At 42.9% G+C, this 14,139-nt stretch overlaps 1 protein-coding gene across 1 annotated transcript in view; it reads left to right on the top strand.

Annotated features, from left to right (window-relative positions):
* The window catches only part of Wdfy1 (WD repeat and FYVE domain containing 1), a 59,153-nt gene extending 50,500 nt beyond the window's left edge, over nt 1-8,653 (top strand). Inside the window, exons 9-12 of the mRNA XM_008825821.3 lie at nt 2,499-2,600; nt 4,095-4,225; nt 5,921-6,029; nt 6,818-8,653. Coding sequence (XP_008824043.1) covers nt 2,499-2,600; nt 4,095-4,225; nt 5,921-6,029; nt 6,818-6,877 — 402 coding nt within the window. The 3' untranslated portion in view covers nt 6,878-8,653. The remainder of the gene's footprint in view (nt 1-2,498; nt 2,601-4,094; nt 4,226-5,920; nt 6,030-6,817) is intronic.
* Nucleotides 8,654-14,139: the final 5,486 nt, after the last annotated feature.

Below are 14,139 nucleotides of genomic sequence, written 5' to 3'. Positions count from 1 at the left end.
TTAATCTTTGGTTATACTTCCCTTTTGGGTGTTTAAGGACATACAATTGGACCAGATAAACTGATTTGTTTTTACTCTTGAGGTTGTTAGAGGATTTGTTCCTCAGGAGTCCCATGGGGTTGGGAGGAGCCCCTGGCTCCTTTCTTTTACCAGCTTCTTTTTCTTTTTATCTGTTTGGAAGTTTGGAAGTGTTTGATCTCCCTTCTGTTTCAGTGAAAAACAGACTTCTGAAATCCAGATAACTGATGGTTGCTCTTAAGAGATTTTTATTAGAAAATAATAACCTAATTGACAATGGAGGGTAGAAAATTCAGCATAGTGTCTGCTTGTGAAAGAAGGCAGGTTTCTGGAGTCCAGTGAATCATTGGAAGCCTGCATATCAAAGCTCAGTTCAAACTTAGCATTTTGATGCAGTAAGTTCAATACCTCCTATGATGGTTTGAATGAGAATATCCCCCATAGGCCCCAAGTATTCAGACATTTTGTCCCAGTTGGTGGCGCTGTTTGGGGAGGTCTTAGCAGGTGTGGCCATGCTGGAGGAAACACGTCACTGGGGGCGGGCTTAGAGAGTTCTTAACCCTTGCTGGATCTCCAGTCAGTCTCTACTTCCTGTGCCTGCTGAAAGATATAAGAACTTAAGTTCTGCTCCTCCTCCAGCCACCTCTGCCACTATGTCTCCCCACCATGATGGACTCCTGTCCCTTTGGAACTGTAAACTAAATAAACTCTTCCTTTTATAAGTTCCCTTGGTCATAGTGTTTCTATCACAGCAACAGAAAAGTACTAAACACCTACATACCCTAAGGTGGGAAGAATGAACTGGAACAAGCTCTATGTGCTGAAGTTTCCATTAGCCAATGTGGTGACCCTCAGACACACTGGTTTCACTGGAGTTGTTTGAAGGCACCTGTGGTGAAAACCTTGTTTTGACATTAACTGCATGTCATCCTGTGTGTCCTGCCCACCTGCAATTAAATGAGCATGTACTATTGGCAATATAGCCAATTGTATCTCCCTGAAGAACACCGTCTCCAGGCAGTATTCCCAGAGCTCACATTGTTCCACCACCACCTCTGCTGATCATGGAAACAGAAGCACTTCTTCATCATGCTATGACTTTCCTTCTCATTCCAGCAGTTCCCCAGCATTTAGAGAAACTCTCCTCTTATCTCAGCCACTTCTGGGCATTTGTGAATGTCTTTCCTAACCCAGACCTTTCTATGGCTTCTGTATGTAGACATATTTAGTGACATATCTAAGATAACTAGGAGGGCCAAACGTTTTGATGCAGTAGGAAACAAGATAAAGGAGTGGGGGAGTGAGACACTAGATTCCATAGTGTGTCTGTGGGGCCTTTCATCTAAACTGCATTTCTCTAAACTGCAGCATGATCTGGGAAGCCTCTGATTCTTCCACCTTCTCACTTCAGGTGTATTTTTCTTGACTGCTAACTTTCAAGATCAAGAAAATTATTCTTTACTCCATGATTTTTGGATCAACTTACAGAAAATAGTACTTTATTATACCCATATAGCATTAAGTGGTCAAACATTTTTTAAAAGGTTTGTCTTAGAAGCAAATATACTTGTCATCTTTTGTTTGGAGAAGTATTTTCTACACTGTTAGTAAAGTATCTTTGAGAATTGGATTCCTGTTTCAGCAAAAGTGCTGTGAGAATGACTACATGATGGGCTGTGGATGGATGAAGATGAACAGAACCCACACTCCCTGGTCAGGGTTGGGAGAAGGAAATACTGGGCACTCACTGCTCAGGTGGCAGGATGGCTATGTGAACTTACAGGAGGGAAGGACCTGCTCCTAAGGACAGGCAGGATGTGGGGACGGGAGTCTGTCTGACCTAATGCCCCCCTGGAAGAACTAGAAGTTTGTATTTTGTCACTCTGTCTTAAGGTCGGACTAAATGCATTTGCATTGCATATGGTCATGAGCCTATGGGGGCCTGTGACACTGCAGGCATTTCCAAGTGGAAGTTCAGGTTCTGTAAGAAACAAGTCTATTCAAGTGGATAGAGATTGCAGACAGCAATCTATATAGCATAAAAAAGAAATGTGTAAGACAATTCTTAGTCTCATTCTTCTCTTATTTGAAGGTTACAGATTGAACAACCTGTAAACACTGCTCAAATTATAATGATTATTCAAAACGCCAACACTAATGTGGTGTGGTGACCCACACCTGTAATTGTAGCCCTTGAGAGACTGAGGCAGGAGGATGGCTACCAGGTCAAGGTCAACCAGGGCTATATAGTAATACTGTGTCTTAAAACCAACTAACCATACAAACAAAAGAAAACGAAACCCCCCCAAAAACATCGACACACATGATATTGATCATCGCAACCCCAGCTAAAATATATTGCAGAATTTAAAAGAACTATTAATTCCAGGAAGTTCTGGAACTCTTGTACTCTTATTGTATGAAATACCAGTGTAAGCACAGATGCACTGATATTGGCTTTGACTTTCTGCTCCCATCAGGCTCCTCAGTGGTTGGAAAGTGATTCCTGTCAGAAGTGTGAACAGCCCTTCTTCTGGAACATAAAGCAGATGTGGGACACGAAGACGCTGGGGTTGAGACAGGTAAGGAGCACTGGCTCGCCATCCTGTGAGGTGAGACAGGTAAGGAGCACTGGCTCGCCATCCTATGAGATGAGACAGGTAAGGACCCGCTGGCTTCCCATCCTGTGAGGTGAGACAGGTAAGGAGCTGCCGGAGCCATCCTGTGAGGATTTAATGTCTCATAACTTTTAGGATTAATTTGTTTTTTGTAAAAACTCAGGCTTTTTTCTTAGAAATGCTCTTAATTCCTATACATTTTTTACCTGTCATGTGACCAATAATGACCACAGCCTTTGCTGGGACCAGTGAGACGTCTTCCTGTCCTGCACTGGAAAAGCAGGGATACCTAGAGAATCCACAGCATCTGTTGTGAAGTTGCCAAAACCACCTGTGGTTTGGGACCATTACCTATTAAAGTCAGTGTTTCATGCCAGCCAGCCAAATATAAAATTAGAATAAATTGGAGAGTTCAGTTACATGCCTATGCTATCCTAAACAGATAAATAACAGTTCTCACCAGGGTGCTCTTTGATCCTGTGAATGTTAATTCTAATTTTCCAGTATAAATATACCTGGAACATTTTCATGAAGAATTTTTCAAACCTCTTTTAATTTTCTTAAATAAAAATATGCCCCCAATAGCTGATGGATTTCAAAGTCGTTCATAGCACTAGGTATCCATGTGATGCTGATGATTTGCAGCAAAGTGAATTCCTGCACATCTTGAAGGGGGAGCTGTTCCCCCAGGGTGAATATGAGTTCCGGCATGAAAGTGGGAGAGGATGGTGATTTTATTCCACCTAGAGTTTGTGAGCGGTAACAACATTTCTTTGCTTTCACTCAGAGCTGCACAGTAAGATCTCATGCCAGACTGGCAGCCAATGCTAGAATTCCCTTATTGTGCATAACATTCTAATGCTCTGAAAGAACACCTGAATTCTATCATTAGCCAAGTTCGTGTGATGTTTGTGTAGTGGTGAATAGTGCCTTATAATTGATGAAGTATTCCTAGAAGACATAGGGTGAGTTTACTCTCATTAACAGTTAATAGAAGAGAAAGGTGTTGGTCACTAAATGGTTAGTGGTTAAAGAATGTCACAATCAATCATAATAATTGGAGTGTTTTAGAATATTCTGGAGGCTTGAAAGGTCAGAAAGGCATTATACCCCTGTGTAGATATTTTAAATCTTACTCTAAAACTTTCCTTTGATGGAGGAATGGATTTTCCTTTTCAGAATCTATAGTGATTGGGTTCCTGAAAGAACTTGAACTTGGTTTGAATGCTGTGTTTGTGAACATGTAGACAGGCAGTATGGAAGAGGGAAGCACCGTTTGACCAGCAAGGCAAGGTTGTTTGGAGATCCTTGACTGTGTTAAAATGATCTGACTTGAGTGTCAGTTGATGCATTGAGTTGGGGTGGTTAGAACTGAAAGCATGTTCTCCCCGGCCCAGTTCCCCTATTTCTGCGTTAATGCAAAGCTAACTCCTATTTTCCTCCCCGTCACCCTGGAAGCATCACTGCAGGAAATGTGGGCAGGCCGTCTGTGGCAGGTGCAGCAGCAAGCGTTCCAGTTACCCAGTCATGGGCTTCGAGTTCCAGGTCCGAGTTTGTGACTCCTGTTATGACTCCATCAAAGAGGAGGAGTGAGTGCACTGATCCTGGTCTCTCTTACTGCATTCTGCCCCTCTGTCTGATGGGTCTCTATACATGGGCAGCCCAAGAAATGACCTAGATAGAGTTCTACCTGTGTGTTTGTGCTTTTAGAACTTCATAAACCACTTGTTTCTTTTAGTGTGTGTGTGTGTGTGTGTGTGTGTGTGTGTGGTGTTTATGAGTGTGGGTGCACGTGTGCTAGCTTTTAGAACTTCATAAACCACTTGTTTCTTTTAGTGTGTGTGTGTGTGTGGGGGGGGGTGTTTATGAGTGTGGGTGCATGTGTGCTGTGGTGTGAGTGTGGAAGCCCAAGGTCAGCTATCAGGAGTCAGTTCTCTGCTTCTACCATGTGGGTTCTGGGGATTGAATTTAAGTTCTCAGATTTGGTGGCCAGCACCTTTACCCATTGAGCCATCTTGCCCGATTCCTACATAAACCATTTTTGAAGAAAAAGTCTCATCCTAGTTTTATAACTTTTGGGCACTCCTGTTTGTCTTAAGCTCCCCAGTGTCTGGGACATATTTTTTCTGAGCACTGTAAGGGAGGCTAGGACCAGTCCAGCAGCTGACCAGCCCTTCCTGAGCCCCACATCCCATAGGGTTCTGTGCAGAGACATGTTCATGTGCATGTGGATGGCAGTGGCCGAGCTGGCTGACCTTGGTCCGCTCATGCATACAAACTTAGTTACTAGAAAAACTAAAGGTCTGTGCTTGCTCTTTGTCAAAAATCTGACCAGGCGCTCTGCTCTTAAATAACTGTGGTATCAGACATACCTGCTGCCTGCATCTTCCTGCCCTGACACACAATCAGCATTATATTTCCTTTCCCCTTGAACCATCATCTGCAGTAGCAGACTGGCAAAGCTCAGCAAAGGCCTCATTGAAGAGCCAGTGTCCGCAACCATGATGGTCTGTGATCTGCTGCTAGGAGTGAGACTGTTGGCTACAGGGGAGACTTAGTGCTGCTCTGAGGCTCTCGTGGCTTGCAGAGGCTCAGGGTGCAACTCTCTAATGAGTTTTGCTCATGCTTTCCTTCGTGTAATTCCTCCTCTGTGTTTATAGGCTCATTTTTATGTATATGTGCCAGTCTTTCCAATAAAAAGTTGTTTTTATTTTTGAGTGTCTTATTCTTGTCCCTGTTCGAGGTCCTGGCAATGGAACCAGGGCTTCGTAGACAGTAGGCAAGCCCTCTACCACTGAGCTAGCTCAGCCCTTAGAACCAGTAGGCAAGCCCTCTACCACTGAGCTAGCTCAGCCCTTAGAACCAGTAGGCAAGCCCTCTACCACTGAGCTAGCTCAGCCCTTATACCTTTAACCCCAGCACTTAGGAGGCGAAGGCACGTAGAGCTCTCTCTGAGATGGAGGCCAGCTTGGTCTACATAGTAAATCTTAGGCTAGCAGGGTGTGTGTGTGTGTTGTGCTGGGGATCCAACCCCGGGGCTTAGAACCAGTAGGCAAGCCTTCTACCACTGAGCTAGCTCAGCCCTTAGAGCCTGGTATACAGCCTTGTCACGTATCTCGCATTCTGTCCCCCTTTAATTATAAAGTTAGTTTTCAAAACTTCCACATTTTTAGAAGCTAATTTAACATCATTATTGTATTTATGTCACCTCTATTGTTTAAAAAATGTATCTCTTAGCTCTGGGTGCAGACAGGTGTATTTCAGCGATCTTTTCTCTTTGTCAGTCGGACGTCTCTAGCAACCTTTCACGAAGGAAAACACAACATTTCCCATATGTCCATGGACATTGCGAGGGGACTGATGGTGACCTGTGGGACCGATCGGGTCGTAAAGGTAAGCCTGATTGGCTCTTAGCATCTCAATTTAGAGCGTAGCTTGATCCATTCTCCCATTGTGAGTGGGCTTTAAGACCTACATTTCTGGTCCCATCGCCCTTTTGGCTTGCAAGCTTGCCTTGTTTTTTTGTCTATTATCAACTCACTGCTAGTTCCAAATCCCAAGTGATAGAGTAGCTGCTTGTGAGCTTCCACCTCAAGGGGCAGTGACTCTGGGTCCTGTTTCCCTTTGTCATGATGGCTTGTTGGAGTAGGGTGGTGAGGGACGTGCGCCTTAGAACTTCTGGTTGCTGAGCAGGACCCAAGGTCTAGTTTCCCATCTGGCCTGAGCCATCCCCAGCCCCTGTCTATAGTTTTTCCCTTCTTGGTTAATGCTCCTTTACATCCTGTCCTATTTGTAAGGAGCAATCACAAGTTTTTTTCATTAACTCTCTAGATCATGAACAGAAATTGAAAGTAAATGTCTTATACTTAGTACCCCTCTTGAGTTATGAAATTATGAGATATTTTATATACTCAGACATTATAGTAAAATAACTATTATGTTATTTTCAGGTTTTAAGATACGAAGGGTTTTAAGATTTTTCCAATGTAGTTAATGAACTACATTTTTTAATCTGTATATAAATGTTAAAGGAGGTTTTTGTAGCCAAAGAAGACAAGGAGAAAATTCACTATTTGACACTTCTTTAAGCCTAGCAGAAGTCAGTCAGCCAGTCAGTGTTGACTCTGGAAATTAGACTCTGTGATCAGTGAGCCTCCTTTCTCCCTGTATCTTCCTCGTAGATATGGGACATGACGCCTGTGGTGGGCTGCAGCCTGGCGACTGGATTTTCTCCACATTGACCTGGAATCTGGGTGATGTCTACACGTTATGCACAGCAACCTCCATCCAACCAAACCCCCTCTCTTGTAGCTCGACAGTCACTGTCGTGTAAATGGACAATAGCCACCTGAAAACAAATCAATATTTTTAAAAAGAAAAAATACGTGTTTTGGGGTATTTGTGGAACTTACCTATGGGGACTAACACGGAAAAGGTCTGTACATAGTGATCTCCAAAGGAATGGAATCCTCACGAACACTGAGCTAATGGGCGAGGAGGGAATCTATGAAAGTTTTAGAGAGGTACCTTTTTTTGAACAAAGTTAATACTTAGAACTTCTTAAAAGCAGCTCCAAGCTAGATGTGCTGGCACATGCCTTTAGTCCCAGCACTCAGGTGGCAGAGGCAGGCAGATCTCTGTGAGATCAAGGCCAGCCTGGTTTACCTGGTAAGGTACAGAATAACTGGGGCTTCAGGGAAACTTGTTTCAAACAAACAAAACAAAACGACAAAACAAAAAGCAACCCCAAGAGCAAACGTCCAGTGCACTCAGGGTAGTGAGAGGCCGCTTTGAGGGTCCCTGAGGGCACTCTGTTGTCCAAGCAGGAGTTGAGGGAAAGAGGACTTGTTCCTTCCCCAGGGGAGGTGTAGCCTCCCTGTGTGCTGGCCATGTGTGTAACCCAAGCCCCTCCCTGTGTGCTGGCCGTGTGTGAGTGCCCTCTGCACTGAGCTGTTGATACGCTTCTTCGAGGTCTCTGTTCTTTTCAGGATGTGCCGTAATCTGCTCTTGCGTTTGGGTGACTTCAGTCACTTCTCTCGCAGCCAGTGTGCCCTGGTGAACCTCTGCAGTTGTCATGGCACAAGACAGCCCATGTTCTTCCCTTTACCCAAATCTGCTCTTAGGACAAAGCTTTTTTATGGTGCTTTTGGCACAAGCCTCCTGACATTTTCTCTTTGTAGCTAGTCATGACTGATGGCATACCCAGCTACCAGCATGGTGGTGATGAATGCCATCAGCCTGGCCCATAGAATCCCCCACCTCAGCCTTTTTGGAGTCTCAAGATGAGCTCCTGTGGTAATTTAACTTATGCCCCTCAGGAAAAGTACTCCAAAGCTTTCAGATGATGCTGTTTTAGTTGTAACTCCTGTCACTCATGCTTCATAGGAGGAATTCAGTGGCCCTGGGCTGTAATCATCGGTCAGGTCTTGTACAGTCATCCCTTACTTGTGAATCACATTTGTGACACCTGGAAAGTTGTTGGGTATAATGCATTTTCAAGGTTTTTGACCACAGAGTACCAGGATGAGGAAGAGGGAAGATGGAGCTTTGAGTGTTCAAGTATTTATGTTTGTCTTGACAGTAGCACATTCCTTTAAGACTGTGGGAGTGAGTAGAGAAGGGCTTAGGAGGTTGACAAAGTTTGATGGGCAATTAAACTAAGATGTATCAGTGGCTGTGTGGCACAAATAACTAGAAAAGGCGAGGCAGCCGGGAGTAGTGGGCTCTAGATCTGCATTAAAAGCTGGCTTGTCTTCTGAAGTAGGACCGAAGGGTTTTGTTGCTTCTTTTCATTTTTATGTTACACCACTTGAAAAGGATGTTTCCTTTATAGATTTTCTTGGACTCTGCAAAATGTGAATTGCTAACTGGTTTGGAGGAGATGTGGAATGGTGCTCTGAAACCGCCGTATAGAATGTTGTCTTTGTATAGTCACGTTATAGTTTGTTGTTCTCCTCGTGGAAAGTGCTGTTCTGGAAATTTTATTGAGTCTAGAAATAAAATAGAATATGACCGGGTCCTTGCCCTGTGGAAGAGTGCTGAGCCCTGTGTGGTCTCGTTTTCCTTTGGCTTCTTTAAAATGTGACTTTGATTTCTGTGGTAGATTGAACTGAATTCTGTACAGCTTTCAAGTTTTTTTATTTTGAAAAACTCCTGACGCAAAACCCTGCGCTGCAGAGAGAGCACAAAGCTGGTCTGAGCCTTCTGAGGGTCAGTATAAGCTGAGGAAATTTATGTTTAAGGAAAAACTGGAGTGGGGGCCTTAGAAAAGAAAAGGAGATGGAAAGCAGTTTCTGCCTCATCTGGGCCCGCGATCGTTTCTTTTGAAACAATGTGCATGTCAGGCTCATCTTGTTTGTCACGTACTGGAGTGGGGGCCTTAGAAAAGAAAAGGAGATGGAAAGCAGTTTCTGCCCCGCGATCTGCCCCGCGATCGTTTCTTTTGAAACAATGTGCATGTCAGGCTCATCTTGTCTGTCACGTGTTAGTTAGCAAATGGGGTCATATTTTTTATAGAAGTGGGTGCAAATTACTTTCTCAAGTTTACTGACTAGGCGCGTGAGGAAGGACATCAAGGCTTATGGTTGTTGCCTTATTTCAACTGTATTTCTCTTAAACGGGTCACTTAGGCTAGTTCTTCAGGTAAGAGTTACTGTTCATTCCTGAATCCGCAAGCTAATGTACAAATAGGGATAAGAAGGACAGGCTGCTGGAGGAGATCCTTATATCAGACCCAGTGTGGACGTCATCAGCAAATGCCAGTTCTCGTTGTCAATAATGTGTTTTTAAATTGTGCTTAATTAGTGCCAGAATAGCAATATCCCTGTAGTGTTGGATATAAACACATTATTATTCTTCACTGTATTGTAAATCTGTTTCCTGTGTCTTAGCCCTGTCTTACTACCTACAGAATATCAACAAACACTATTGCTCTGGAATCAATTACGTTGTTCTCCCCCTTAGCAATTCTGTTTGTTAGCATTGATATTTATTACTGTCAAAATTGATCCAAATATGTAATAGCTATGATTCAGACCCAAGGAGATATTTTCTAAAGTCAATTTTTCATTAAAGTACTTTCTATTTATTTCCGTTACTGAATCTGATATCTCCTAAAGAGTAAGAAAACAGTTACTGTTAATGATGAACACTTTGCTCATTATAAATGGAAGGCATAACAAATAAGTAATACATGCTGATTTCTGTGTCCATTGCTTAATTGTTCATTGTGAGAGCATTATTGAATGCCTCATCTATTTTATGCAGTTTACCATACAATAACTCTTTGAGTAGGTTGAAGTTTAATTGTGCAGCACATTTCTACTAGAGAACAATTTAATGTGTTTTTCTCTTAGCCTTTTTGACTGGGGAAGCAAAAGGTGATACTTCTTAGTATACTTTGTTCTTGTACAGCTGTGTTCCTATGTGCATCCCAGAGAGGCTGGAAAACTTTGTTCTTTGTTTCTATTTGTGGGTTCTGTTTTTGTGGGGTTTTTGGAGAATATGCATATAATAAAATACTCCTTGCTTGTTATTATGCTGCTGGATTTAGTATTTGTTATACCTGACCTAGACCTAGAGCAGTTATGTGGCTACATTTACAGGTTTACAGTTACTTGGCATCCTGTATGCTAGGGGTATATTACCTACATTATCTTTTTTTTAATATTTTATTTATTATTTTTATTTTGTGTATGGGTATATTGCCTGCCACGGAAGTCAGAAGAGGGCTTTGGATTCCCCTGGAACTGGAGTTAAGGACGGTTCATAGCCGCCATGTGGGTGCTGGGAATTGAACCCTGGTCCTCTACAAGAGCAGTCAGTGCTCTTAAATGCTGAGCCATCTCTCCAGCAGCCCCACCTACGTTATCTTAATCCTAGCAACACTGCTGCAAGTATATCTTCCATTTGCATATTATGGATGAGAAAACAAAGAAGATTGTCTGTCTCTCTGCCCAGGTGTCTGACTTAAAAGCAGATGCCTTCATGTGCCCCACCCTACCATGCTAGCCTGCCATCATGTTGCAAGAAGGGAGAAGGTAGTGTGGTCTCTACTCAAGTTTGGGAAGTCTGTTTGGGTGAGTGAGTCTGTGTAGCTCTGGATAGCTCTGCACAGAGCTGTATAGAGAAGAGACATCGTGGTCCCAGCTCTGCCTCTGCACTGGCAGCTCAGACTTGAGAGCTTAGAGATCATGGTTCAGACCCAGGAGAGCTGAATTTCAGCTAATGCAATAAGAGATTGGCTTTTCTAATCGGGTTACTGTGTGTTTACGTAAACTAGATATGACATCCCTTCCTCTAAGCATCAAAATATTTTTTATAATTAAAACGTAAATGAACTGGGTATTGTGGTACATGCCTGTAATCACAGCACTTGGAAGGTGGAGGCAAGAGAATCAGAAATTCAAGGTTACCCTCAGCTACAAGGAAAACGTGAGGTCAGCCTAGGCTGTATAAGACTGTCTCAAAAAACCAAAAAATAAGATACTACCAAATGATAAGAAACAGGTGTTTTAGAACCCTCTAATATACCACTCATAGAAAGCACCATTAAACCAATGTTTTTTAAGTCTATATCTGACACACACTTCACACTTATAGCTTATTTTTTATGGAAATATACTTTTTTTTCTGCTTGATATATTGTGGATGGTTTGTCCATATAAAACATAATCTCCAAGTTACCACTTCTAGTTGCTCTTGTTTGCTGTACACTTAAAGTATGTGGGGCTGGAGAGATGGCTCAGTGGTTAAGAACACTGGTGGTTCTTGCAGAAGACCCAGGTTCAAATCTCAGCACCTATATGGCAGCTAACAGCTGTCCATAACTCCAGTCCCAGGGGATCCGACAGCCTCTTCTGACCTCCGGGGACATTGCACAACATGGATGCACTTACCTACATGCAGGCAATACACGCATACACACAAAATTAAAAAAATAAAATGTTTAAAAAAAGTTTTAAAGTATGCACCTTCTGGACTCTTACTGGATCCATGTATATAGCCCTGTGAGGTTGGGTTGGGCCTTGAGAGGCAAACTTTTCTTTGTGGGTGAGGTGCCCCCTGTCATGACCATTTCTTCCCTGTTGTCATGAAAACATGGGGAGAAAGGAATGTGGCACTGTTAGTAAATCTCTAACCCCTAATAACCTCTCCAGTGCCCAGATCCCAGGAGATTAGGACTAAGGGAAACTGAGAAGATGGTGGGCCCAGACCACGGAGACAGAAACTGCTTGGTGAGAGATGGCTGTTTCAAGATATACTTTGATGGTACAGCCAGTAGACTTTGTGCTGAGGTTTGTGTCTGTAAGCTTGTCTATTTTTTTAAATTTCAGTTAGCATATAAAATATAGGTTTTGTCATAACATAGTCATACATAAATATCACCGCACTGTGCTTATAATTTACTTCCCTAGCCCATATTCTCAGAACACATTTATGACTTGGAATTCATTTGTTACCTGGAGAAAAAGTTATTGGATGTTTTATCTGATCCTCAAATACAAAAAAAAAAAAAAATGAAAGTACAGAAATAATTTACTACTAAGCCCTCAACACCTGAGGTATGGCCTGTAATCCTAGCACTTAGGAGCTGGAAGCAAGAGGATCAAAAGTTAAAGGTTAGTTGGGCATGGTGGTGCATGCCTTTAATTCTAGCACTTAGGAGGTAGAGGCAGGTGAACCTCTGTGAAATCAAGACCAGCCTGGTCTACATAGCAAGTTCCAGGCCAGCTGGGGCTACAGGGAGACCCTGTAACAACAACAACAAAAACTAAAGGTCATCCTTGGCTACATAGAGAATTTGAGGACAGCCTGGGCTACATGAGACCCTGTCTCAAAATAAAAGCATTCAAACAACAATAAAAATAAACTTTTATTTCACTAGCTATATATTGAGTTAAATTATACAAGATCAGTATTCCTTATCCTAAAGTTGTGGGACCAGAGTGGTCCAAATTTTGGGGGTTTTGACTTTGGGAAAATTTGCATAGACTTTTACCAGTTGAATCACTTCTTGGCATAGACCTTACCAGTTGAGCATCCCTAATTCTGAGATCTGAAGTGCGCCCAAATCAGTAACTTTGTGTGTGCCTGTGTGATGCTTTGGATCATTTCAGGCCTTGGAACAGGCCTTGGGGGAGTGGGAATGGTGCCTGTCCCCTAATGAGTCTCCCTGTTCCTGCTCCTGCTCCTGTCAGCATCTCAACACAGCCAGTACAAATGAGTCAAATCATGATATTCCTTTACTAAACCCCTCACAACTTTTGTCCCACTCATAGTAAGAAATTCAAGTTCTAAAATGGCCCCTCATTGTCCTCACCCCATGACTATTATGGTCTTTTATTCTTATCTAGCTGCCCCTTGTCCTTTCATCTTTGCTGAAGCTTAACATTTTTATATTTATTTATTTTATATTTATTTATTTAGTACTGAGTAGCATGTGAGTATCAGGGCACATATGTGGAGGTTAGAGGACATCTTACAGGAGTTGGTTCTTTCTTCTGTCCTGTGGTCCTTTTCCACAGGACCTGAGTTCAGTTCCCACATTGGGTGGCTCACGACCTCCTGTAACTCCAATTCTGACACCCTCTTCTGGCCTCATGGGTATGTGCATACATGTGGTAGACACACAAGCACATAACACATAAATTACAAAAAAAAATCTTTTAAAAAATGCCATGGGGTTCACCTGACTCTCTGGGGGAAGTCAGTGCCTGGGACCACCGCGTGTCGGCTCAACAGCTGAAATGAATTCCAGCTAACTGCTAGCACCAGCCTTGTGAGTGTCCCATCGTGAACATCCAGCCCAGCTGAGCTTTCAGGTAGCTGCAGAAGCAGCCGACAATATCTGCAACACTGTGAGACTCCAGAAAGACGGACTGCCTGGGTGACGTCATCTCAGATTCCTGACCCACAGAATTGTGAACAAAATAAAATGGTCTTTTAAGGTCAGAGTGGTGGTGGAGTGCTTTGTTGTACAGCAGTATTATCCTAAACATGGGGCCCTCAGTCTCTGAGTTCCTCACTCTGAGACTAGGGTGCAGGGCTGTCTCCTGACCGGAGGAAGAATGTGAATATGTGATGATAGAACTCAGATGAGGAGCTCCTTTGTATTATCCTAAACATGGGGCCCTCAGTCTCTGAGTTCCTGAGTTCCTCACTCTGAGACTAGGGTGCAGGGCTGTCTCCTGACCGGAGGAAGAATGTGAATATGTGATGATAGAACTCAGATGAGGAGCTCCTTCAGAACCCACTGCTTTTCCATAAGGGAGGCTGAAGCCTGCAGCCTCAAGGCAAAGACCCTCGATGACTTCTCCTTCAGACTTCCTTCTTCCTTTCCAAGAGTTTTAAATATTTCTTTAAACCATGTCGAATCTGGTTTTGAACTAATCATATTCCGATTATTGTATTGGCTCAGTACAGACTGGATTTTTAAAAATGCTTTTTAAATTATGCACCATGATTATAGCATTCAGAAAAGCTTTGACTTACTGGATTCTCA

Source organism: Nannospalax galili, unplaced genomic scaffold, assembly GCF_000622305.1.
Source record: "Nannospalax galili isolate Female #2095 unplaced genomic scaffold, S.galili_v1.0 scaffold127, whole genome shotgun sequence".
Classification (NCBI taxonomy): Eukaryota; Metazoa; Chordata; class Mammalia; order Rodentia; family Spalacidae; genus Nannospalax; species Nannospalax galili.
This window is presented reverse-complemented; position numbering and strand designations above follow the sequence as displayed.